Consider the following 26109-nt stretch of genomic DNA (forward strand, 5'->3'; position numbering starts at 1 on the left):
TGGTACGTTTTACTCGAAAGAATATGGAGGTCACTTGTGCAGCAGGGTGGCACAGTGGTTAGCACTGCTGTCTCACAGCGCCAGGGACCCGAGTTGACTTTTAGCCTTGGGTCACTGTCCGTGTGGAGTTCATACATTCTTCCCGTGTCTGCGTGAGTTTCCTCCAGGTGCTCTGGTTTCCTCTCACAGTCCAAAGATGTGCAGGTTAAGCCATGATAAATTGCCCCTTAGTTTCCAGGAATGTGCAAATTAAGTTACGAAGTTATGGGGATAGGGCAGTGTGGACATGGGTAGAGTGCTCATTTGAGGGGTCGGTGTAGATTCGATGGGCCAAATAGCCTCCTTCTGAACTGTTGGGATTCCTGGAAATATATAGGCTGAATTATATGAGATGTTGTGGTCCCACACCCCTAGATAGCTAAAACATCTTTGAGGGGTGGGGGTTCTGTCCAGCAGAACAGCTACCCTAATAGACTGGAGACAGGATTTCCACTTCAGAGGAAGAGAAGATCCCTCCTGGCTGCTGGCCAGTCAGAGGCTGGCAGCTATCCATGTATCGATATTGCCAGCAGGAGTGGTGGCCGTCGCTAGTACTGCCCTCGGACAACAAGGAGGCGAGCTGCAATGGACTGGAACATTGTAAGTTTTCAGGAGTCAACATGGAGAGCGGTTGTGAGCTGGGGATTGCGAGGACATGGTTGGAGAGCAACCTTGGTGGTAGGGGGGTTGGTGGGTTACACCTTAGGGGAGGTGCCTTCAGAAGGGGGATGGTTAAGGAGAATACTTATATAAAGGGACTGAAGCAGAACTGCAAGGTTAGATCTTCAGAAAGACTGAACAGGTTGGGATTATTTTCTCCAGAACAGTAAATGTTGAGTGGTGAGATAATCAAGGACAATAAGATTATGCGCAGTCTTCCATTGGCGGTGAAAGACTCATCTGTCGGCTGGAGAGCCAATGGGAGAGCTGCATTGCCTCTTCTATTGGAAAGCCTGACAGATCTTATGCCAACCAGGCAGATCTGGGGACACCAGAGGGCCTTCCTTCAAAATCAAGTGCCCAGAGGTGGAAGTCTCACCTGCCGAGAGCTGCCGGTAGAGCAGAGGTCAACAACACCATAACCTCTGTCGGAACAGCACCCATGGTGTCCCAGGACCCCAGAGAAGGTGGGGGAGGAGGGTTGGTTTCTCGGGATGGGTCATGGGAAGTGGAGATTGGAGAAGTCAGAAGTAAGTGCAGGAAGGTGCCTTTCAGCAGGTAGCACCCTGCCCAATGTCCATGTTCTTGATTGGTCACTGTAATAATTCCAGGAGGCGCAGAGTGAAAGGCCAAACTGGTTTATTCTAAACTGAAAATAAAGCCCCTACCACGGCTCACAAAACAAACGTCCCAGCTCAGGACTATCGGGAGCTGCCGGTCCGGGTCTGGGAGGTTTAATGGTGTCGCTAACTAGCCCCAGCTGGGTGGGCGGGCCCGCCCGCCCCCCACCCGTTCACCACGGGAACTCGTATTCTACGAAGCCCAAGGGAGATCAATCAGCGAGCCACCATGATTCTCGTGAGGGTTATCACAGGCATTGAGTGCCTTTGATTGAGCAATCCCCCCCCCCCTCTGCCCCCGCACCGGTGGCAGCCACACATTTACCTGTCATGCAGGCCACACATCGGCAGGCCCACCTGTAGCTGGGTTAATCACAGCAGCAGCAGGAAGAGGCCTTAAAGTGGTCATTAATTTTTCCACAATGGTCTTAATTGGTGGTGAACTTAAATCCAGCGGAGGCGGAAAGGTGGTCAGGTTGGGGTACGCCACCATCCAGCATAATTAAGTACCCTTGCGGCCTCCAAGCTCATCACCTAAGGTAGAAAGGGTTGATAGGGTGGATGTACAGAAGTTGGTCCCACTTGCGAGGGAGATCAGTACTAGGGACCATTAACATGAAGTAGTAATATTAGTTAAAGTATTCACTAATAAATCCAATGGGGAGTTCAGGGGGAAAGAATGTCCTTATCCAGAGATTGCTTAGAATGTGGAATCCACTACCACAAGTAACAGTTGCAGCAAATAGCAGAGATGGATTGAAGAGGAAGATAGATGAACAGACGAGAAGGAATAGATTGGAAGAATATGCTGATAGAATGGGATGAAGTAGAATGGTAGGAGGCTCATGAGGAGCATTTACAAAGACATGGACCGGTTAAGCCAAAAGGTCTGTTTCTCCTCTCCAAATACAATGAAATTCTCTGCAAATCAGAATTTAATCCTGAAAGATGGGGACTTGCGTTCATGTCACGCCTTTCATATTCTCAGGAAGTACCTTATCGTGTCAAACAAATTAATTTACTTTTGGGATATAGCCACTGTTATTGTACAAATATAGATATAGGAGCCACTCTCCGTGCAGCAAGGTCCCACAAACAGCAGATTAAAGTGTTCCATTAATCTGTTTCTGGTGATATTAGTTGAGGGAAGAATATTGGCCTAGAACATCAGGAGAACTCTGTCTCTTTTAAATAAGGAAATCTTCAACATCTCGCCAAATTGACTGGGACTTCAGTTCAAAATCTCATCAGAAAGATGGCAGTTCTGACAATGCAGCATACCCTCAGTACTGTACAAAAACATCAGCTTAGATTTTATGATCAAGTCCAGAAATGGGGTTTGAATCCACAATCTTCTGAGTTAGAGGTGTACCTTCTCCTAACTGAATGAAAGGGAATGTAAAAATCCAAATGGAGCAAAGTGATCAGAAGGCTACCGAGGAGAAAGCACTAAGTGCATATGACCAGTCAGGTTAGGTGGATTGGCCATGTTAAATTGCCTTTAGTGTCCAAAAAGGTTAGGTGGGTTACCGGAATAGCGTGGAGGTGTGGGATTAAGTTGGCTGCCCTTTACAAGGGCAGGTGCCAACTCGATGAGCCGAATGGCCTCCTCCTGCACTGTAATGTCTATGATTCTGTAAATATCCTTTATGGGAGGAAATCTGTCATCCTTACCTGGTCTGGCCTACATGTGACTGCAGATCCACAGCAAGGTGATTGGACTCTTGAATGCCCTCTGAAATGATCTAGCAAGGGCCATTTTAGGTAATGCTGGGCTTGCCAGCAATGAAGGAATAAAAACGTATTTTTAAATAAAATAAGAAGCCAATCAAATTATTTGAATATCCACCTTGCTTTGGGGAGAGAGGAGTAAAGTAGCTGAAGTTGTAGTTGATCACCTCGGGATGAAGCGCAGAGCAGAAGGGCAGTCACATTATTACAGCCAGAGCCAAGCGAATGCCATACGCAACATTTTTAACCAAATGGGGAGAACAAAACTGGCAAAAGTTGATCACCAAACTAAATTGGATGGCAAACAAGGCTCTGGGTAGAGCTGGACAAAGGAAGAAGGGGCAGAGGGGAGAACAACAGTTGATGAGGGGGTGATGCTGACTACTGCTAAAGTAATTATTTTTGTGACTGGAGCTCCATCTCTGCATCTGCATTTTAAGGCCTGTGAAATTCCTCAGTGGCATTCCGCTATTCCAGTCACCGCACACATAGTTTCCACAGCTGTAAGTGGATAAATCTTATCATGCTTTTATGAAAGTTTGGTGCAACGGGGATTTTGAACAGAAATAAATCAGCATCACACCTAATTGCCAAACAAGAGCCATCCAGGAAAGTTAACATGTTTTATATTCTTTAATACCGGCTGACCAGACTTGTGAAGCCCTGGTCCTCTCAAGTCCTGGCACTCTACTTCATAATGCCCCACAACTCTGTCCTATTTTTAAAATATTTTTTATTCTCCTTTTTCACATTTTCTCCCAAATTTACACCCAACAAGAAACAATAATCAGTAATGAATGTAATGTCAATCCCCATATCAATAATAACAATCCCATGCTCCCACCAAACCCCAGACATTAGTCCACATGTTAACATAAACAAATGACAAAAAGGAATCAGGAATCACCCATAGTCACCATTAACACATAGAGTCCCTCTCCCCCCAACCCTCCCAGCATCGCCCCCCCTAATTTTCGATGTGATCCAATTCTCGAAAGTGCATAATGTGACCTATATAAGAAGGACGGGTTGCACCTAAACTGGAGAGGCATAATTATCTTGGCCGCGAGGTTTGCTAGTGTCACACGGGAGGGTTTAAACTAGTATGGCAGGGGGGTGGGCACAGGAGCAATAGGTCAGAAGGTGAGAGCATTGAGGGAGAACTAGGGAATAGGGACAGTGTGGCTCTGAGGCAGAGCAGACAGGGAGAAGTTGCTGAACACAGCGGGTCTGGTGGCCTGAAGTGCATATGTTTTAATGCAAGAAGTATTACGGGTAAGGCAGATGAACTTAGAGCTTGGATTAGTACTTGGAACTATGATGTTGTTGCCATTACAGAGACCTGGTTGAAGGGCAGGATTGGCAGCTAAACGTTCCAGGATTTAGATGTTTCAGGCGGGATAGAGGGGGTTGTAAAAGGGGTGGCGGAGGTGCGCTACTGGTTAGGGAGAATATCACAGCTGTACTACGGGAGGACACCTCAGAGGGCAGTGAGGCTATATGGGTAGAGATCAGGAATAAGAAGGGTGCAGTCACAATGTTGGGGGTTTACTATAGGCCTCCCAACAGCCAGCGGGAGATAGAGGAGCAGATAGGTAGACAGATTTTGGAAAAGAGTAAAAACAACAGGGTTGTGGTGATGGGAGACTTCAACTTCCCCAATATTGACTGGGACTCACTTAGTGCCAGGGGCTTAGACGGGGCAGAGATTGTAAGAAGCATCCAGGAGGGCTTCTTAAAACAATATGTAGACAGTCCAACTAGGGAAGGGGCGGTACTGGACCTGGTATTGGGGAATGAGCCAGGCCAGGTGGTAGAAGTTTCAGTAGGAGAGCATTTCGGGAACAGTGACCACAATTCAGTAAGTTTTAAAGTGCTGGTGGACAAGGATAAGAGTGGTCCTAGGATGAACGTCCTAAATTGGGGGAAGGCTAATTATAACAATATTAGGCGGGAACTGAAAAACCGAGATTGGGGGCGAATGTTTGAGGGCAAATCAACATCTGACATGTGGGAGGCGTTCAAGTCACAGTTGAAAGGAATTCAGGACCAGCATGTTCCTGTGAGGAAGAAGGATAAATACGGCAATTTTCGGGAACCTTGGATAACGAGAGATATTGTAGGCCTCGTCAAAAAGAAAAAGGAGGCATTTGTCAGGGCTAAAAGGCTGGGAACAGACGAAGCCTGCGTGGAATATAAGGAAAGTAGGAAGGAACTTAAGCAAGGAGTCAGGAGGGCGAGAAGGGGTCATGAAAAGTCATTGGCAAATAGGGTTAAGGAAAATCCCAAGGCTTTTTACACGTACATAAAAAGCAAGAGGGTAGCCAGGGAAAGGGTTGGCCCACTGAAGGATAGGCAAGGGAATCTATGTGTGGAGCCAGAGGAAACGGGCGAGGTACTAAATGAATACTTTGCATCAGTATTCACCAAAGAGAAGGAATTGGTAGATGTTGAGTCTCGAGAAGGGTGTGCAGATAGCCTGGGTCACATTGAGATCTAAAAAGACGAGGTGTTGGGCGTCTTAAAAAATATTAAGGTAGATAAGTCCCCAGGGCCTGATGGGTTCTCCCCCAGCATACTGAAGGAGTCTGGAGAGGAAATTGCTGAGGCCTAGACAGAAATCTTTGGTCCTCACTGTCTTGAGGTGATGTCCCGGAGGACTGGAGAATAGCCAATGTTGTTCCTCTGTTTAAGAAGGGTAGCAAGGATAATCCAGGGAACTACAGGCCGGTGAGCCTTACTTCAGTGGTAGGGAAATTACTGGAGAGAATTCTTCGAGACAGGATCTACTCCCATTTGGAAGCAAATTAGTGAGAGGCAGCATGGTTTTGTGAAGGGGAGGTCGTGTCTCACTAACTTGATAGAGTTTTTCGAGGAGGTCACAAAGATGATTGATGCAGGTAGGGCAGCGGATGGTGTCTATATGGACTTCAGTAAGGCCTTTGACAAGGCCCCTCATGGTAGACTAGTACAAAAGGTGAAGTCACACAGGATCAGGGGTGAGCTGGCAAGGTGGATACAGAACTGGCTAGGTCATAGAAGGCAGAGAGTAGCAATGGAAGGATGCTTTTCTAATTGGAGGGCTGTGACCAGTGGTGTTCCGCAGGGATCAGTGCTGGGATCTTTGCTGTTTGTAGTATATATAAATGATTTGAAGGAAAATGTAACTGGTCTGATTAGTAAGTTTGCAGACGACACAAAGGTTGGTGGAATTGCGGATAGCGATGAGGACTGTCAGAGGATACAGCAGGATTTAGATTGTTTGGAGACATGGGCGGAGAGATGGCAGATGGAGTTTAATCTGGACAAATGTGAGGTAATGCATTTTGGAAGTTCTAATGCAGGTAGGGAATATACAGTGAATGGTAGAACCCTCAAGAGTATTGAAAGTCAGAGAGATCTAGGAGTACAGGTCCACAGGTCACTGAAAGGGGCAACACAGGTGGAGAAGGTAGTCAAGAAGGCATCCGGCATGCTTGCCTTCATTGGCCGGGGCATTGAGTATAAGAATTGGCAAGTCATGTTGCAGTTGTATAGAATCTTAGTTAGGCCACATTTGGAGTATAGTGTTCAATTCTGGTCGCCACACTACCAGAAGGATGTGGAGGCTTTAGAGAGGGTGCAAAAGAGATTTACCAGAATGTTGCCTGGTATGGACGGCATTAGCTGTGAGGAGCGGTTGAATAAACTCGGTTTGTTCTCACTGGAACGACGGAGGTTGAGGGGCGACCTGATAGAAGTCTACAAAATTATGAGGGCATAGACAGAGTGGATAGTCAGAGGCTTTTCCCCAGGGTAGAGGGGTCAATTACTAGGGGGCATAGGTTTAAGGTGAGAGCGGCAAGGTTTAGAGTAGATGTACGAGGCAAGTTTTGTACACAGAGGGTAGTGGGTGCCTGGAACTCGCTACCGGAGGAGGTGGTGGAAGCAGGGACGATAGTGACATTTAAGGGGCATCTTGACAAATACATGAATAGGATGGGAATAGATAGATACGGACCCAGGAAGTGTAGAAGATTGTAGTTTAGTCGGGCAGCATGGTCGGCACGGGCTTGGAGGGCCGAAGGGCCTGTTCCTGTGCTGTACATTTCTTTGTTCTTTGTTTGTTCTTGAATAACGCCCATGAATTGTAGAACCCCTCCATCCTTCCTTTCAGTTCAAATTTGACCTTTTCAAGCATCAAGAATTCCAGCAGGTCCCCCCGCCACGCCAGGGCACAGGGTGAAGAGGTCGATCTCCACCCTAACAGGATGCACCTTCGGGCGATCAAAGAGGCGAAGGCTACAACATCTGCCTCCGCACCCATTTCCAGCCCCGGCTGGTCCGACACCCTGAATAAGGCCTCCTGAGGGACCGGGTCCAGTTTCACATGTACCACTTTAGAGATGACCCTAAAAACCTCCTTCCAGTAATCCTGCAGCTTTGGCCAGGACCAAAACATATGAATGTGGTTTGCGCCCTCCCCCGCAGCGTTCACACACATCTTCTACCCCCTCAAAGAGCCGGCTCATCCTCACCCTTGTAAGGTGTGCTCTATATAACACCTTCAGCAGTATCAACCCCAATCTCGCACACGAGGTGGAGGTGTTCATCCTCCGGAGCACCTCACACTGGAACCGCTCCTCCATACCCTCTCCCAACTCTTCCTCTCACTTTGTCTTGATCCCTTCTAACGGCGCCTTCTCCTCCTCCAAAATAGTCCTGTGAACCGCCGGCTACCCCCTTCTCTAGTCCCCGTCATCAGCACCTCCTCCAGCAAAGTGGCAGCCGGCTCTACTGGGAAGCTCTGTATCTCCTTTCTTGCAAATTCTCGAACCTGCATGTATCTAAATATTTCTCCCTGCTCCAGCCCATACTTCGCTCCCAGCTCCTTCAATCCCGCAAAACGACCCCCAAGAAACAAATCTTTTGGTGTCCTAATTCCTTTCTCCTCCCATCTCTGAAAATTTCCATCCCACTTCCCGGGCTCAAATCTATGGTTCCCCCGAATTGGCATCTCCCTTGACCATGCCCCCAACCCGAAGTGCTGTCGAAACTGCCTACAAATTCTCAACAAAGCTATTACTACCGGACTCCCTGAGTATCTCCTCTGGGGCCGTCGGGAGCGGCGCTGTCGCTAGTGCCTTCAATCCCGACCCCCTACCCAAACTCTCCTCCATTCTGACCCATTGGGAGTCAACCCCTCTGACCCAGCTCCGTACCTTCTCCACATTCGCCGCCCAGTAATAATACATCAGGTTCGGAAGACCCAAACCCCTTGCCTGCCTTCCTCTCTGTAATAGCACCTTTTTAATTCTGGCCACCTTCCCTCCCCATATGAACGACGTAATCATCCCTTCAATCTCTCTAAAAAATGTCTTTGGCAGGTGATGCACGATCAATGACCATTAAAACGAGGTTGTAGTACAACTGAAGGCTTTAATAAGTGAGATGTTTCCCCCAGCAGCTCAGGTACAGAATGAGGGCTGCTGGGACGGCATGGGTTCTTATACCCCGCCTATCAGGGCGGAGCTATTATGTACTCTAGCCAATGGCAAGCATATAGGTTTTACCAATGGTACTTCAGCCTCTCAGGTACCGTAATACCTATAATACCACAGCAGGAAAATAGGCAGGCATTGAAAAATGAACAGGAATCGCGGCAGCACATTCATTTTACTCGCCTGTACCCGACCCGCCAGTGACAGAGGGAGACCATCCCACCTTGCCATATCAGCTTTCACCCTCCCCACCAAACTAGAAATGCTGTACCTATGGAGCCCACCCCCGCTCAAAAAAAAATCTCGAGCAACCTGCACCCTCGGGTATCTAAAGTGAGTCCCTCCCTTACGGAATGGCAGCCACCCCCACCCCGGCCCCCACCCCTGGCCGAGACACCACAAAATATTCACTCTGTCCTATTTGTTCTTATTTTCCTTATTTGTTTGAAAATGAAAAGGCCTGTTCTCAGTGCCGCTGCATCAGTGAGTGATGCATAAAACCTAAATCAAAAAGCTTGAGATCAGTTAGCATCAACAGCATGAGACACAAATTATTGAAAATTACTCAGGATAGGTTTTGCCTGTGATCTTTATTACATTTTAGAAAAACATCAGACGTTAGCTCAAGCTGAACATTTTTTGCTCTTTGTATAATTTAACATCATAAAACTTGGATTTAGATTTCCACATTCTCAACAATATCTATTTCGTAAACAAAAACAGAGAATGCTGGATAAACTCAGCTGGTCTGGCAGCATCTGTGGAGAGAGAAACAGAGTTAATGTTTTGAGTCTATTAACCATTCTTCTGTGGACTCCAAACATTGACTCTATTTTCTCTCCCCACAGACCTTCTGAGTTGATCCAGCATTTTCTGTTTATATTTCACATTTCCAGCATCTACAGTATCGTGCTTCTAATATCTGTTTCATGTCTCGTTGTCAGTTCTGAAGCTTTGAAGGCGAATTTTATGCTTCCAAAATTCTGAGGAAAATTGTCAAAGGAATTGTAACCAAATCTTTGTGACAACCAATTAAACTCTCTCAGAAGTTACCGTCAATGATTTATCTACCCCAAAACAGGTTTTGTGTGGGTGCCTGGTGCCTGGGGAGACTGCACGACAAGCTGCGGCAATACAGGAGTCCAGCAAAGGAAACTGCTCTGTCTGAATACTAAAGGTATTGAGGTGAATGAGTCGGCATGCTATGAGCTTCCCAAACCTCCCTTGGTTACTGAACCATGTAACACTCAGGATTGTCCAGCCAGGTAAGACAGAAAGAGGATCTTTTTTTTTACAACCAGTATTCCTGCATTGGTTTATTGCTAAACAATTAGGTATAAAGGCTAAGTTTGTTCTCAGTGCATGGGTAGGGAATAGGACACACTAATTTAAGTTAGGACAGCACAGCCTCACAGCACCAGGGACCTTGGTTCGATTGTGTGCCCCACAAATACAAAAGCTTGGACACACAAGGGGAATTTTCTCCTTCACGGCTATGGAAGTAAATTAACTAAGCAGATTAGAATCCTGCAGATCTTCAATCACAATTGCAATCATTGGAGATGCAAAAAATTGGGTGGGTTCTTTTATGAACAGGACATCGTAAGAAGTCTTACAACACCAGGTTAAAGTCCAACAGGTTTGTTTCAAATCACTAGCTTTTGGAGCGCAGCTCTTTCATCAGGTGAATAGGACGTCCACCTAGTTCTTCAACACCCCCCCCCCCCCCCCCATAATTGAAGGTTTATACCAAATTCCTCACTTTTTTGTTTATTTCTTCATGGTATGTGTGCATCGCTGGCTGGGCTAGCATTCATTGCCGATCCCTAATTGCCCTTGAGAAGCTGGTGGTGTTCTGCCTTCTTCAACTGCAGCAGTCCATGTGGTGCAGGTACACTCACAGTGCTGTCAGCAAGGGAGTTCCAGGATTTTGACCCACGACAGTGAAAGAATGGTGATAGATTTCCAAGTCAGGATGGTGAGAGGCTTGGGGTGAACTTACTGGTGGTGTTTTTTTCATGCGTGTTCTGGCCTGTCCTTTTAGGTTGTAGAGGTCATGGGTTTAGAAGATACTGTCAAAATTCAAAGTCAAACAATTATTCCTATCTTAATGGCTCTTTTTGAAAAAAATATAAGAATACTGATTGAATTTCCTTAATTTAAAATCTATTCATAGCATTGTTTATATTTCGATGTTTAATCCCCTACTGAAATGTTTCATTTCACTTACATTGAAGCATTTGCTGTTTTTTAAAATGTAGGTGTTGTTGGTGTCATGCTATTTAGGTAAACATCATAGCACAAACATACATACATACTGATGGACAGATCAATGGACCAATCAACACACACCACAGCACAGCCAATCACAGGCAAGAGCATTCACACTACAAAACAGGGAACACGACACTTCCTGAGCATTCCAGCAGGAGACAGCTCAGGGCACAGAGCTCAGAGCAAGCCACTCAGACATCCACCATGTGCTGAGTGCCACCACAAGATAGTATTAGGAATAGGTCCACAGATTCTAGGGTTATGATCGAACCTCAGTAACCAGTTTACCACTGTAAATAAATAATAGTAATAAAACTGAGTTGTACCATTCGCAACCGTGTTGGTTCGTCTGTGCAGAGCCAACACATCAGTTGGCTTGCCCAGCATTTATTGCCCATCCCTAGTTGCCCATAAGATGATAGTGGTGAGCTGCCTTCTTGATCCGCTGCAGTCCCATTGGAACAGAATTGTACTGCACTCCATTTAGACATTCAACAGCTTTGCCCAATGCTTTGGGCAGTTATGTTCTTTCTCTGATGAAGTAAACTGGGCAACATCAAAGGTTTTAATATACATTCTGAAGATCAGTTAAATGCAAGGCAAGGTGTAGTGCACATTAACTGTCAAAAGTGATGTGTGGTTAAGTGGACTTCACTATTGGACATGAGTACCATGCTACAAATTGGCTTTGCTACACTGCCAGCAGACAGAACCATGGAAAGCAGTGATCTGACAGGGCAGCACAGTGGTTAGCACAGTAGCTTCACAGGATCCCAGGTTCGATTCTGGCTTGGTCACTGTGCAGAGTCTGCACATTCTCCCTGTGTCTGCGTAGGTTTACTCCGGGTGCTCCGGTTTCCTCCCACAGTCCAAAGATGTGCAGGTTAGGTGGATTGACCATGATAAATTGCACTTAGTGTCCAAAAAAGGTTAGGTGGGGTTACTGGGTTATGGGGATAGGGTGGGGGCGTGGGCTTAAGTAGGGTGCTCTTTCCAAGAGCTGCTGCAGACTCGATGGACAGAGTGGCCTCCTTCTGCACTGTACATTCTATGCCAGTGATCTGTTAGCTCTGACATAATGAAGAGATAAGATGAAGCATGCTGGGAAGAGGGAGAATGCATGGACATTGGGACTATCGACTCAACAATGTGAGTCAGGAACTCAGCTTTGGGTCACTTGAATTGTATCTAGTAGACTGGTCACAAAGACTGGAATTCTGTGGTGCCCTCTGAAACTAAGAGAATCAGTGCCTATCCACTGGGCATGTATCAGTGCAAATGTTGAGGCTCTTTAAATTTAACTTAGCACCATAATGATCAGGTGGAATCTAGCGAGACTGAGGTAGCATTATTAAATTTCCTTACAACATATCCATCCATTTGTGATTTATTTTTTGTACAAGTCTCAGTATCCTAGATTTCCTCTGTTATATTGGGAGCGACTAACGAGGCAATGTTGAAACACAAAATAAATTTATTGAACTAAGTAGAACTTTACACACTGGACAGCACAACGGCGACACAAGCCCTGTTGCCATGACTCCCGGGCTAACTGAGCAATTCCAATGGCCAGAAACGTACTCAAACTTCTGAAAGGATACATTTGGATGCTATGTCCCCATAGGCTCTGGGCCCTGTCACATGGCCTACGAAGTGACCTTAAAGGGGCAACGGTACCACATTCCTCCCCCTTAAGTTCCCTCACAGAAACAGAAAAACTCTTATTTACAGTTATGTACATACAAAAGGGTTACAGTGAGGGAGTTTAAAACAAAGTTCATAAGATAAGTCTATCAGCTGGTTTCCTAACTTTTGCCGAATGTCTCAACTTGGCCACTGGCAAAGATTAAGAGTATCTGAGTCTCCAGCAATGGCAGACGGATCTGTAGAGTTTACAAGAGGTGTTCTGCTGACAACCACATCAGCTCCCTCGGTGACCATTGAAGAATCCCCTTGAGAAGATCTCAGTTCTTACACCACCGCCTCGGCAAGAGGTACACCGGTAACTGGGATTGGATCCACGTGCCCCTTTTCGGGGATGATGCATTCTCTCCTCCTCAGATGCTCAATGTGCTTTCCAGCCTCATGCGTCCTGTAGGTCTGTGTCACAGGATATCGGTCCAGTCCTTTTTATGATTCGTTCAGGCAACAATTCTGGGCCTTCACCAAAGTTATGCATGTACACTAAATCATCTGCGTGAAATGACCGGTCCTTCTTGGCTGTATCCTGGGTGGCATTTCTGTGAGGCTTGCAGAACCTCCACCCTCCCCGACAAATTTGGAAAAATGAGGTCGGGCCGGATCCTGAGACGCGACCCATTAACAGCTGAGCAGGGGTCACCCCAGTGGTGGTTTGCGGGGTTGAATTGTACGAGACCAAGAAGTCCGCCAAGGGGAGCAGTAGTGGCCCATGAGCTTCTTTCTTCATTGATGCTTTGAAAGTTTGGGCAACACTTTTGGCCAACCCGTTTGTTGCGGGGTGGTAGGGTGCTGATCTTAAGTGTTGAATCCCACTGCCTTTCACGAATAGTTGAAACTCTGCAGCTATGAAAGCAGTACCGTTGGCTGAGACAATCACCTCAGTCGAAAATTTGGCGCAGCTTGTCCACTGTGGCTGCTGCAGTGGTCAAACGCATAGGCTGGCCATCTGGCCAATTCAAGTGGGCACCGATGACAACCAGAAACATCACCCCCAAAAAAGGACCCACAATGTCTAAGTAGCGTCTCATCCACGGATGCCCTGGCCATTCTCAAGAGTGCAAACTTGCTGGAGGCAGAAGGTTGTGTTGAGACTGACAGCTGTCACACTGATTAACCATATTTTCAAGGACCCTGTCGATCCTAGCCACCATATGTGATTCCTGGGAAGTACCTTCATTTTAGATTGCTCCGGCTGACCACTGTGCAATTTGTGAAGAAGAGGCTGCTGCCCCGAAGGTGGCACTATATAATTCTGCAACCCCACAGGAAGACCCCGTCCTCACAAGTGATTTTGTCTCTTCGTTGCATGCAGGGTGGCCTAATCTGCTCTGACTTCTCAAAATGCCAGCCCTTAAGAACTATCCACTTGACTCTTGGCAACACAAGGTCTCTGTTGATCCACACTAATGTAGCCAGATGAAATAGGTAAGCTGTCATGAAAATTTTGGGCCAGGATAATCTCATGTGGAGTCGGAGGCTCGGATATTATTTGTGGTAATAGAAGCCTGCTCAAAGCATCCGCATTGGATAAATGAGTTCCCGGTCTATGCTGAAAGACTTTCTATGTTGATCTGGGAATATTTCCTTTCAGCACCTGAAGGTGTTCGGGATGTGAAGGCAACATGCCTTTCCACACCATTTTGTGAGAGAGTACCACATTGATGCTTTGTGCCATATCTACTTCACCTCACTCTGCACATTTTGCAATTCTAAAGCGCTTTCCTCAGTGCTTTCAGCCGTTTGAGCCAACTCAACCACTTGTCCAAGGATATCATGGTTTCTGCCAGCAACTTCTTCTGAATATTTACATTGTTAATCCCACAAACCAACCGGTCATGCAGCATGTCACTGAGAGAACTACCAAATTCACAATGTTCAGACATTTGTTGAAGTCTGGCTACAAAAGTAGATACTGTTTCACCCGGACCTCTGATGTCCGTATGAAACTTGTATCTCTGCATAATGATGGAGAGTCGGGGGTCACTAACTGCACCAATTGATCAAAGGGCTTGGAGTCCGAAGCTTCTGGAAATGTTAAACTTCAGATGAGAGACGAGATTGTATGTTTGTGAGCAACAAACAGCAAATAATATTACTTTTAGTTTCTCTTCTGCTGTTATTTCATTGGCAGCGAAAAAGTATCAAAGCCTTTCGACATACTGGCCCCAACTTTCGACCTCCAGATCAAATGGATCAATTTTTCCACACAGTGGCATCACTATTCGACTGCAGACGATCTTTTATCTTTCAATATTCTGAGAGACCCTTGCACAACCCGTCCATGTCCAAATTTTAGACAGTTAATTTGGCCATAAGATATAGGAGCGAAATTAGGCCATTCAGCCCATCGAGTCTGTTCCGGCATTCGATCATGGTTGATATGTTCCTCATACCCATTCTCCTGCCTTCTCCCCATAACCCAATATCCCCTTATTAATCAAGAAATCCCCTTATTAATAAACAACACCAGATTTGTGCTTGAGGTGCTGTTACCGACAGGGCTACAGACCAAGAGCTGGAAGGTGAATTAGACAGAATAGTTCTTCTTAGAACAGAAGAACTAGGTGCGGGCAATTTAGCCTCACGAGCCTGCTCCATCATTCAATACGATCAGGGCTGATCTCATCACGGCGTCAACTCCACGTCCTGCCCGTTCTTCGTAACCCTTCAACCCATGACTAATTAAAAATCTGTCTAACTCCTCCTTGAATTTACTCGCTGTCCCAGCATCCACCGCACTCTGGGGTAGCGAATTCCACAGATTCATGACCTTTTGGGAGAAGTAGTTTCTCCTCATCTCTGTTTTAACTTTTCTACCCCTTATCTTGAGACTGTGGCCTCTCATTGTAGAATGCCTGGAACTTTGGCAGCAGGGCTAACCACTGTGCTACCGTGCCGCCCCTATAAACAGGTCTTGTTCCCACCACTCCCGGGCTAACTCTGACCAAGCTCCAAAGTCCAGAACTGCATCTAAACTCCTGATAGGCTTATGTTTGTGCGCTGTGTCCCCATAGACTCTAGGCTCATCATGTGGCCTGTGAGATATCGCCGCTTAAAGGGGCTATGCTGCCTTTTCTTCCAAGTGTGAACACCTTCACCTCATGAGCTGTGATGGTTGAAGAAGAAAGCTCATACCACTTTCTCGAGGGCAATTCCGAATAAGCAGCAATTGTCAGCTTTACCAGTCGTGTACACGTTCTGCGAAAGCGTTTGAAAAAATTGACATATTTATCATCAAGTAAATAACAGGTTCTCCAGTTGTGCATTCCGTCTGCTGTTAATCATACAATGCATTATGTATGCTCAACACATTTTTCCGGGTCAGGTTCGGTGGGTGAAGAATCCAGTCTGTTTTCAAAAACAATGGAGTTGTGCACCACTCTATGTCTCTTTCCAGTGCAGAGTCATAATGACCTGTTTCCCTCTCCACTGATGCTGCCTGACCTGCTGAGTATTTCCAGCGTTTTCTGTTTTTAGTTACTCAGTCTCTCTGTTTGCTGGCTCACAAAGATAAGCAGCTGGGTGGGAATGAAGGGGACACCTCTGTTTGTCACTCTTGGACATTTTCCCCATTCCTGGTCTTGAAAACCCGAGGGTGCAGTAGACCCTTACTGCCACTGGCAATGATAAACCTGTGGCGCATGTTAGCTGCAGATGCCCTTCAGCAGGGGACACAGCTCCATGTCTGGCTGCCTGCTAATGCATCCCGTGGATCTGTGCTGCCAGCCCCGTGCCTGTTAGGTGGAATCATGGAATGTGTACAGCACAGTAAGAGGTAATTCGAACCCCACTGCCTGTGCTAGCACTCTGTCTGAGCAACTCAGCTAGCCCTGCTCCTGTGCCCCTGCAATTTTAATTTCTCTTCAGATAATAATCCAATTGCCTTTTGAAAGCTGCGATTGAATCTCGCTCCACCACACTCTTGGGCTGTGCCCTCCAGATCCTAATCACACATTGCGTAAAAAAGCCTTTCATTCACATCACCTTTACTCCTTTTGCCTTAAATGGGGACAATTTCTCACTACCTATTCTGCCCGTACTCTTGATGACCTGAGTCTGTCAAATCTCCTCTTCACCTTTCCTTATCCAAGGAGAACACCCTCAGCTTCTCCAATCTTTTTACATAACTGAAGTTCCTCTCCCCTGGAACCACTCATTATTCCTTCCAACACTCTTTCTGAAGTTTTCAGGTCATCCCTAAAGTGTGGCGCCCAAAACTGGACACAGTACTTCAGCCGAGGCAAAACCAATGCATTATGAAGGTTCACCAAAACATCCTTACCTCATCCCTCTATTTATAAAGCCCAGAATCCTATAGGTATTACTAGCCACTTTCCCCATCTGCTCTGCCGCCTTCAATGACTTGTGCGCATACACCCCCGGATCACTGCTTTGTTAGAATTGTACCCTTTATTTTACCTTACCTCTCCTTGTTCTTCCTACCACAAAGTATTACTTCACACTACTCTGCATTAAATTTTCGCTGTCACGTGTCTGTCCATTCCACTATCCGCCACCCAGTTTCGAGCAGTGTGAGTTGGTAAGCTTCTGTCTGTAAGTGTGGGTGACAAATAGCAGTGAGAGGTTGCAGCCTGCTTCTGAGATAGACTGATCCACTTGATATCCCTAACTGTGACGTTTATCCGGATTCCTATTGGGGAAGCCATTGTACGTTGGAGCTAGCAAAAATCAGCAGTGCCCAGCACTCGGCAGGAATCCTCCTGACCAACTAAAAGGTAACAAAAAAGGGTTTGACAAACACCAAATTGCTGCAACCAACATATTATTGGGCTCTTCCACTTCACTTCTGGAAACTACACAGTCCCTTGCAACACTAAATATCCCTTTTATTGGGAGGGTAGATAACTGACTGCTATATTAAGATAAACAATGGCCATCTACATGGGTACCCAAATGGCAAGATTATCAATCAATATAATTAACTCTAATTTGACAGTTGTTTCTACCACCTATTCAGTGCCTAGCAGGAATAGAGTACAGAATGCTAACTGGGCGGATGTTTACTGTAATAGATTTCTGCCAAGCTTTTCAGTAAGTTGCACCTGCTTTACACAGGCTACTTATAATAATAATAACCTTTAGTGTCACAAATAGGCTTACATTGCAATGAGGTTACTGTGAAAATCACCCAGTCGCCACATTCCGGCGCATGTTCGGGTACACAGAGGGAGAATTTGGAATGTCCAAATTACCTAACAGTACGTCTTTCGGGACTAGCAGGAATAAGTAACTACCGTGGGCAGCACGGTAGCACAGTGGCTAGCACATGTGGCTTCACAGCACCAGGGTCCGAGGTCCGGTTCCCGGCTGGGTCACTGGCTCTGTGGAGTCTGCACGTTCTCCTCGTGTCTTCATGGGTTTCCTCCGGGTGCTCCGGTTTCCTCCCACTAGTCCCGAAAGATGTGCCGTTAGGTAATTTGGACATTACGAATTCTCCCTCTGTGTACCCGAACAGACGCCGGAGTGTGGCGACTAGGGACTTTTCACAGTCACTTCATTGCAATGTATGCCTACTTGTGACAATAAAGATTATTATCAAAGATTATTATTCCAGATTTATTAATTGAATTTAAATCCCACCAACTACTGGGGTGGGATTAGAACCCATGTTGCCAGACCATTAGCCTGGGCCTCTATGTCACTATTCAGTGACATTATCACATTGTTACTGTCTCCCCCGAGAATGACTTCAAGAAAAATAGATGGCAAAAGTCTATTCCAGGTGGATTTGGGTCGGATAATCTGCACAAGAATAGTTTTCTGCTGTCACATATTCGTTTGCCAAAACACTTGATTTTCATTTTACCCATGTGTATTTTTTCTGAACTTCACTAGCGGTGCTAATTTAATATGTTAAATTGTCAGCATGCCTTTGGATACCCCTTGAGATTCCTTGTACAATGTGTTCTTTCATGCTTGCCTTGTGTAATAATCTGAACTCCAGCTGTAATGAGCTATTGGTTCCAATCCAAGTTCAAATTTTCTGAAGCAATCTCGAAATTTGCTGTGACTCTAATGTGAAAACCATGGTACAGGTGCTTTTTAGGATGAAAGAGAAGTTAAATTGGAAGTGAAGCTCAGCAAAAGTCATGTCATCGTCTTGACAACCCGCTGGTTTTACTGCATTGCTGCCTTATTTCAGGCCATCTGCTTTATTTCACAGCGAAAACATAATGGATTTTTAAAAATTGTACCATCTAATTTGTCATTTAAGTGGAATGAAGATGCCGTGGTGTGAAATGTGGTAGCAGTATGATGTCAGTAATGTAAGTGGGGTCAGTCACATGAATCACAGCCGTCGGAACTGCAAATGCCTATTTTACGCTTACTGATCAGTGGGTAGAACTGCACAGTTGTTGGAGTAATCCATTTGTTCTTAAAGATGGTTTAAGTATGTCATAACCCCCATGAGGACCACCACAAGGGGAAACCATTGTCGATCTCCCCATGGGACTCATGGAGTACGAGCTTCCCAGGTAGCTCTAACCCAGCTGGAGCTCATTAGACCTATGTATAAAGCCGGCCCAAGCAAGGCCTGGAGCTGTTAGTGTCCCAACCAGGACTGGATTGGGAGAGAGTTCCTGCTGTGGATAGAGTGTTATACATAGTTCAACAAACCCTTGTTCTATGACCACTATCTTCCTCAGTTACTAAGGAGGATATCTGTGAACCTTTTAACATAGAATATAGAGTGCAGAAGGAGGCCATTTGGCCCATCGAGTCTGCACTGACCCACTTAAGCCATCACTTCCATCCTATCCCCATAACCCAATAACCCCTTCTAACCTTTTTGGACACTAAGGGCAATTTAGCATGGCCAATCCACCTAACCTGCACGACTTTTTAGGACTTTCATATTGTGTGAGATCGCTGGATCTGCGACAGATTCCCGCAGATGACTAAAAACCAAATATAAAACCACTGGAGCTTATTTAAGACCAGTTCCAGGGAAGATCTATTTTTGGTGGGTTGAATCTGAGATGTGCAGGGGAAGAGAAAGTAAAAAAAGCCTTGGAAAAAGAGATATAAAGGACAGAAATACAAGGGATATTTAGGGTTGCAAGGGACTGTGTAGTTTCCAGAAGTGAAGTGGAAGAGCCCAATAGCATGTTGGTTGCAGCAATTTGGTGTTTGTCAAACCCTTTTTTTGTTACCTTTTAGTTGGTCAGAGGAATGCAGAGAGTGTAGGAAGCATAAAGTAAGGGGAGTAGAGACAAGGTGCGGGATCTTCCGGTTCCACCAAAGGCACCCTCCCCCCACGGAGGGCTCAGCGGGACTGAAAGATCCTGCTGGTGGTGAGCCGTCTCCTTTGCTGGTAAACATGTCACGGTGGGGAGAGGGGGGGGGGGTGTGTGGAGGGGGTGGAGGGGGGGAGTAAACCCTGGCCAAGGTATGACTTAGACCACAGAAAGAATTAGTGAGAACTCGGCGTGTAGAAATTGGCTGCCTTCTATGCCTACAGTACAACAGTGACACCATTTCCAAATTTTCCATTGATTGCGAAACACTTGGGAATGTCCCTTAAAGATATTCCATAAATGGGAGTTTTTTTCTTCCTATGTTCAGCACTTTTTGCATTAAAGTTTATTTGAAGGAACCAAAATCGAAGGATACAATCTTCATTTTGTTTGGAACCATTTGACCACTGGTAGTAAACCATAGAATAGATCCCTTGGATTTTACCATGCAAACAACCAGGCAATTTGAATAGGCTAAAGAACAAAACCAACTTGCACTGATATAGCAACTTTAACATGGGAAAAAGCTCCAAAGTGCTTCAGAAGCAAGAGAAAAAGAGGTTCAAGACTACACTGATATCTTATCTAATACTTGATTAACTGTAACTTTATCTAACACAGAACAAGAAGATTGTATTTGTTGTTAGAGCTGAATCTTATTCAGCTAAAGATTGGCTCAAGTGCTCACTTTCTAAAAGTTGTGTGTTAGCCAAGAAAACAAAGATGTGTTGATAAATGGAAAACATCAGGAAAACCAAACAACTGAAAAGCATCTTGCCAAACCATTCCCAATATGAAGAGGCTCGATTGTCAGTTCATCAAAGATACAAGTCCAAGACCAACTTCAAACTGCAGGATTATTAGATAAGCTTCCAAGGACTGTTGGAAGATTGCGAAAATATGTTTCCAACACAAAGACCTGAGACAGGGCGGCACGGTGGCGCAAGGGTTAGCAGGCCTACGGCGCTGAGGACCCGGATCCGACCCCGATCCTGGGTCACTTTCTGTGTGGAGTTTTCACATTCTCCCCGTGTCTGCGTGGGTTTCATCCCCACAACCCAAAGATGTGCAGGTTAGGTGGATTGGCCACGATAAATTGCCCCTTAATTGGGAAAAAGGTAATTGGGTACTCTAAATTTATATTTTAAAAAATAAAGACCTGATAGAACTCCGAGAAGATGGGGTCCCATACCTCATTTGTTTGGATATTGCGACTCAATCAGCCAAATCAAGAATCATGCTGAAATGAATCGTGTTGAAAAGCTGAATCCCGGAACAAAACCACCAATCCCAGAGGCACAGGTTGTTGGTCTCTCAAAACACTCTTTGTGTAACCAGCTGCTCTCTTGCTCATCTATTTCAATTATTGCTGTCAAATAGTTTCCCGAATCAGTGGAAAGCTACAAACGTCATGTGCGACCACAAGAAGGGGGTCAAAGACCGACTCTGATAACTACTTGCCAGAATCTCTCGTGCCAATTATGTCAGAACTCTCAAAAAGAATAGAGTAAGAAGCTATTATGTGAACTCAGTCTCAACAATTTACTGTCCGCTTGCCAATTTGGCAAGAGAGCAAATCAGCAATACACATTTTCAATTTCACGGTCTGAAAATGGAGTTGCTTTTTTAATTGCCGAGAATAAAATTAGAGAAGTTTCCCATGGTTTTAAAGGTTTTCCTGCCATCTTTGAGAGATGCCAGGTCTGCTACACTGATGTGCCCCTTTATTCCCACTCAATGTCAGTTGAAAGTAGCAGATATTGGTGTCCTCAGAAATTTTGAGGAAAAATACGTCAACTTAGATGTCACTGACGGATTTCTGATAAAACAGTGCCACCTGTTTTAGTGCTTAATTTCATGCTCCGGGAATAAGGTACTGTAGTCAGCATCATGCAGTTACCCCTGACTCATTCACTATTCAATAAGTATTTCATCCCAACTGTTGAGAAACTATTGTGTGGCGATTCCAATGAATTGCTGATCTGTCTGCAGTATTGTTTGAGGACAAAAGCACAGGTAATACAATAAATGAGCATCCATTTGGTTTCAGAGTGTGGTGTATCCAACCACATTTTCACCTATTGGTTTACCTGGGCCAGAATTCTCCAGCCATTCGCTGGTGGTGGGATTCTTTGGACCTCGCGGCAGGAACAGAAAATCCTGCCACAGGCAAATGGTGCGTCACCTATCGCTGCCGAGAAACACACAGCTGGGAGGCCGGAGAATCCCGCCTATGGACTGTGTCTTTACTGAGAATATATTTCATAACTTGTGTTATCCTTACAACTCTCTCTATTGATGTGTTGGGTACTCTGGCTCTGTGGAGACTGCGTTTACCTGAGCAGTAACATAGACAGGCTACCAACACTTGTAATAGTACAACTCTATTTTATTTAACTACGAGCTGTTAAACATACTTGCACTGTGGGTCGACACTATGTTAGATTGACTGAAGACCTATGCCTAACCTGACCAGCCTATACTGCTAGCACATGGTGGATGTTTGTGCTACTGACTGCAGGCTCTGTCTGTCTCAGAGGCTGCATCCCGAATGAGTGGGAAAACTAGTGCCCTCTGTCTTTATAGTGACCGTGCCCTAACTGGTGATTGGCTGCTGTGTTGTGTGTGTTGATTGGTCTTGCAATGTGTCAGTCAGTGTGTGTCTCTGCACCATCATATGCTGATGTGTAGATGATGACATCTATATCTGTAAAGGTATAAATGGGGTGAAGGAGTAGTGTATTATAGTTAATCTTTTCTTGTTTAATAAGTGTTTTATCCTTTTGTTCAAAAATAAAAGTTACAGTCTGCTAAGCCACGTCCACATCACTGCAGATATCAGCACAAAAAGAGGTCCATCATGCCTGCACTGGCCATCAAGCATCTATCTATTCTAATCCCACTTCTCACTTGCCTGTTGATTGAGCTATCATACACAAGTTGCTTCGGCTTTGCAGTTTGCTCAGGTAGACTGTTAGTTAGAAGCAGTCGAGAGAGAGAGAAAAAGTATTTCTGTTTGCCATCTTCAGTCACCTTGGCCTTTGCCTCTGGTTTAAACAATTTGGGCTGTATTTTCCTTACGGGGGCAGGGAACAGAAGTGGAGACTGTGGATACTAAACCCAATCCCAGGGGGAAACAGCCATTCATTGGGATTTTGACGTCAACGCCCCATTAATTGGCACGACGGAGATGTTCCTGTCCAATAAAGTGTAGCGGTCAGATTCTTGAAGCTCATGGAGCAACCAGAGGCCAACCAGCCTGAAAGGAATAGCAGCCAGCAATGAATGGCAAGTAACTGAGAGAGGGCACTGCAACAGCAGTGGTGGTTTGTCTCGAACATTTTGCAATCTGCAATTGAGGCCACCACTGTGATGGTGAGAGGGGGGAATCCTTCTGCAGGGTGGCCTGTGACTGCACCTGTACCACGACAGGCAGAGAGGATCTCTGGGCTTGTCTGGAACATTGGTCTTTCAGCCTGATGCCAGGTGCCTCCCTCCAAGCACCTAAACTGGCCCCTGATGGTGTGAGAAACTGGACGACAACTGAAAAATTTCAATTTGTCCCCTTTAAGTGGAGTTAACAATGAGCCTAATTGTCGACCTGCTATCCAGGGAATGCGTAGCCCTGCTATCCCCGACCTTTGACTAAAACTGGGTTTGGAAACCAGCAAGCCAGCCAGTGCCATTATTTTTAATCCCTGTCTATCTCTATACCCCGGCATGGTCCGAAAACCCTCTCTCCATCTTCTTCCTGGGTAAACTTTGCTCACGAAGATCGCAGACATATGTACTTCAGCATAAGTTTTATTATATTAGAGTTCAAAGTGCTTTTGGCTAACAATACATCTCTATTAAGTTGTAACTTCCCTTGACCTTATTTTTGGCAGTACAAAGAAATGATTTTGCAAAGCAGAATGTTTATCTCAAATAATTTTGTGACACACAACTTCAACTATTTATCAAGCTATTTTCCGTATCTCCAGGTGGGTTACGGCTGCAGTGTCAGAGTGTTCAGTCTCATGTGGGAAAGGTGTCCGGCAACAACGAGTGACATGTGAGCAGCGAACAGCCGGTGGAACAGTAAGAACGTTATCTCCACTGTTTTGTGCAGAGACAGCAGAGCAGCCCCCTGATGTAGAGGGTTGCTTATTGCAGCCGTGTGTAGGATGGAAGAGTCCAGCTTGGGGAGAGGTAATGATATAGTTGGCAATTCTCTGCTGAGAATTTTTTGGTATTCTTTGATATGAATGATGACCATGATTAAGAATGAGCAAAGTTGAAGTTTTCATGCGGCCAGATCCTTAGCACACTGTTTAAAGCTCTTGTGTGAAATTCCTCAGCTGACCTGACTCCATTTTTTAAATAAAAGTTCAGCTGAGAATTTTATTCAAGTGGGCTTACCAATGAGTGAAAAATAGCAGAACGACAATCTAAAGGAATTTTCCCCATAATGTTTAATGACATAAGTAAACAAATGCCAGTCAGTTATAAAACATCTCAGGTCATATTTCCTGCAGCACTGTTTTGGGATTACGTGTTTGCAATCTCCCTCAGCAGGTGGCAAACTACCTGTAATTCAACACCTCTGGGTAAATCTTGGTCATCACCTTCTGCGCATTAGGCATGGCCGGGGAAGTTCACAGAAAACTATCTCCTGCACGTTGTAGAACATACCTGATTCTCCTTCCATTAAGTTAATCGGAGGGAGGAGGATCAAGCAGATTCTATTACTGGCGTGCTTTTTTGCACCATTCTGTCGTCATGTTGACGGTGTGAGCATTTTACTAGAAATTGCCTTTGGGTTTACACCAATATGGACTGATGAACTCTGGTTGCAATTTTGACTTTGGGTGGCAATGTATTCCAATCTGGCCGATATTGAATCTTCTCCATTTTCACCAACCAACCAAAGTCACAGTTATCACCCTGTGTGTTTACAAGGGGACCTGATTGATTTAAAGATATAAAACAACCATGGACAATGAAAGTACAAAATTCTATTTTCCCAAGCTCAATTGAAATGCAAGATTTCTATAGGGTTTAAGAATGCATAATGCAAGGAAAGAAAATGGCCATAATTTTATATGCTGTATGTATTGGCTATGGCATCAGCTGTTGATATGTTGGTGTGAGAGAAAAACAGTGGGCGGGATTCTCCGTTTCGCCGGCTGGTCAATGGGGTTTCCTATTGTGGGGCAGCCCCACGCAGTTGGGAAACCCCTGCGCTGATGGAAAAATAGCGAATCCCGATGGTGGAGAATTCAGCCCAATATACCTCTTTTGGAATATTGTAGAAAGGGTCATTGGTGAGACCGCACCTGGAGTACTGTGTGCAGTTTTGGTCCCCTTATTTGAGGAGCCATGATGTGGAGATGCCGGCGTTGGACTGGGGTGAGCACAGTAAGAAGGATTCACCTGAGGAAGGAGCAGTGCTCCGAAAGCTAGTGATTCGAAACAAACTTGTTGGATTTTAACCTGGTGTTGTAAGACTTCTTACTTATTTGAGGAGGGATCTAGTTGCATTAGAGGCAGTTCAGAAGAGGTTCACTAGATTGATTCCAGAGATTAGGGGCAGGATTCTCCATCCTGCCAGCCCTGTTCTTTGGCGCAGTGCGCCCCCGCCAGCAGCGGGACTCTCAATTCCCGCAGCCAGCCGATGGGTTTCCCATTGTGGCCACCCAACGACGTCAGGAAACCCGCGGGCGTGGATGCGTGGCCGGCAATGCGGAGGATCCCGCCAACGGAGAATCTCACAGTAGGGGTTTGTTTTATGAAGAGAGATTGAGCAGTTTAAGCCTAAACTCTCGAGTTTAGAAGAATGAGAGGAGATCCAATTGAGGTTTATAAGATAATAAAAGGTATTGACTAAATAGACGTAGAATGGATGCTTCCTCTTGTGGGGTATTTTAGAATGAGAGGTCATAGTTTTAGGATAAGGTGTAGCAGATTTAAAACTGGGATGAGGAGAGATTACGTCTTGAAGGGTGGTGAATCTGTGGAATTCACTACCCCAGAGTGCGGCGGATGCCGGGACTTTGAGTAAATTTAAGGAGGAAATAGACAGATTTTTAGTTAGTGATGGATTGAATGGCAATGGAGAACGGGCAGGAAAGTGGAGTTGAGGCGAGAGATCTGTCATGAACGTATTGAATGGCGGAGTGGACATGAGGGGCTGAATTGCCGATTCCTGCTCCTAGTTCTTGGGCACGATCCAACGGCCATGCCACGCCAGAACAGCAGCTCGCCGTGGCGCAGTGTGGCCAATGAAAGCTGGGAGACCCGCTCACGGGATCTACTGGGCTCGCCACGCCTCGCGAGTGTCAGCGCGATCTTGTGAGACATTGC

At 45.6% G+C, this 26109-nt stretch overlaps 1 protein-coding gene across 1 annotated transcript in view; it reads left to right on the forward strand.

The window, feature by feature from the left end:
• Positions 1-26109, forward strand: part of adamtsl3 (ADAMTS-like 3) — an 869253-nt gene that overhangs the window by 819099 nt on the left and 24045 nt on the right. Inside the window, 2 exon segments of the mRNA XM_072468743.1 lie at positions 9612-9795; positions 23748-23955. Of these exon segments, the coding sequence (XP_072324844.1) occupies positions 9612-9795; positions 23748-23955 (392 nt within the window).

The sequence above is a fragment of the Scyliorhinus torazame genome, chromosome 12 (genome assembly GCF_047496885.1).
Source record: "Scyliorhinus torazame isolate Kashiwa2021f chromosome 12, sScyTor2.1, whole genome shotgun sequence".
NCBI lineage: Eukaryota > Metazoa > Chordata > Chondrichthyes > Carcharhiniformes > Scyliorhinidae > Scyliorhinus > Scyliorhinus torazame.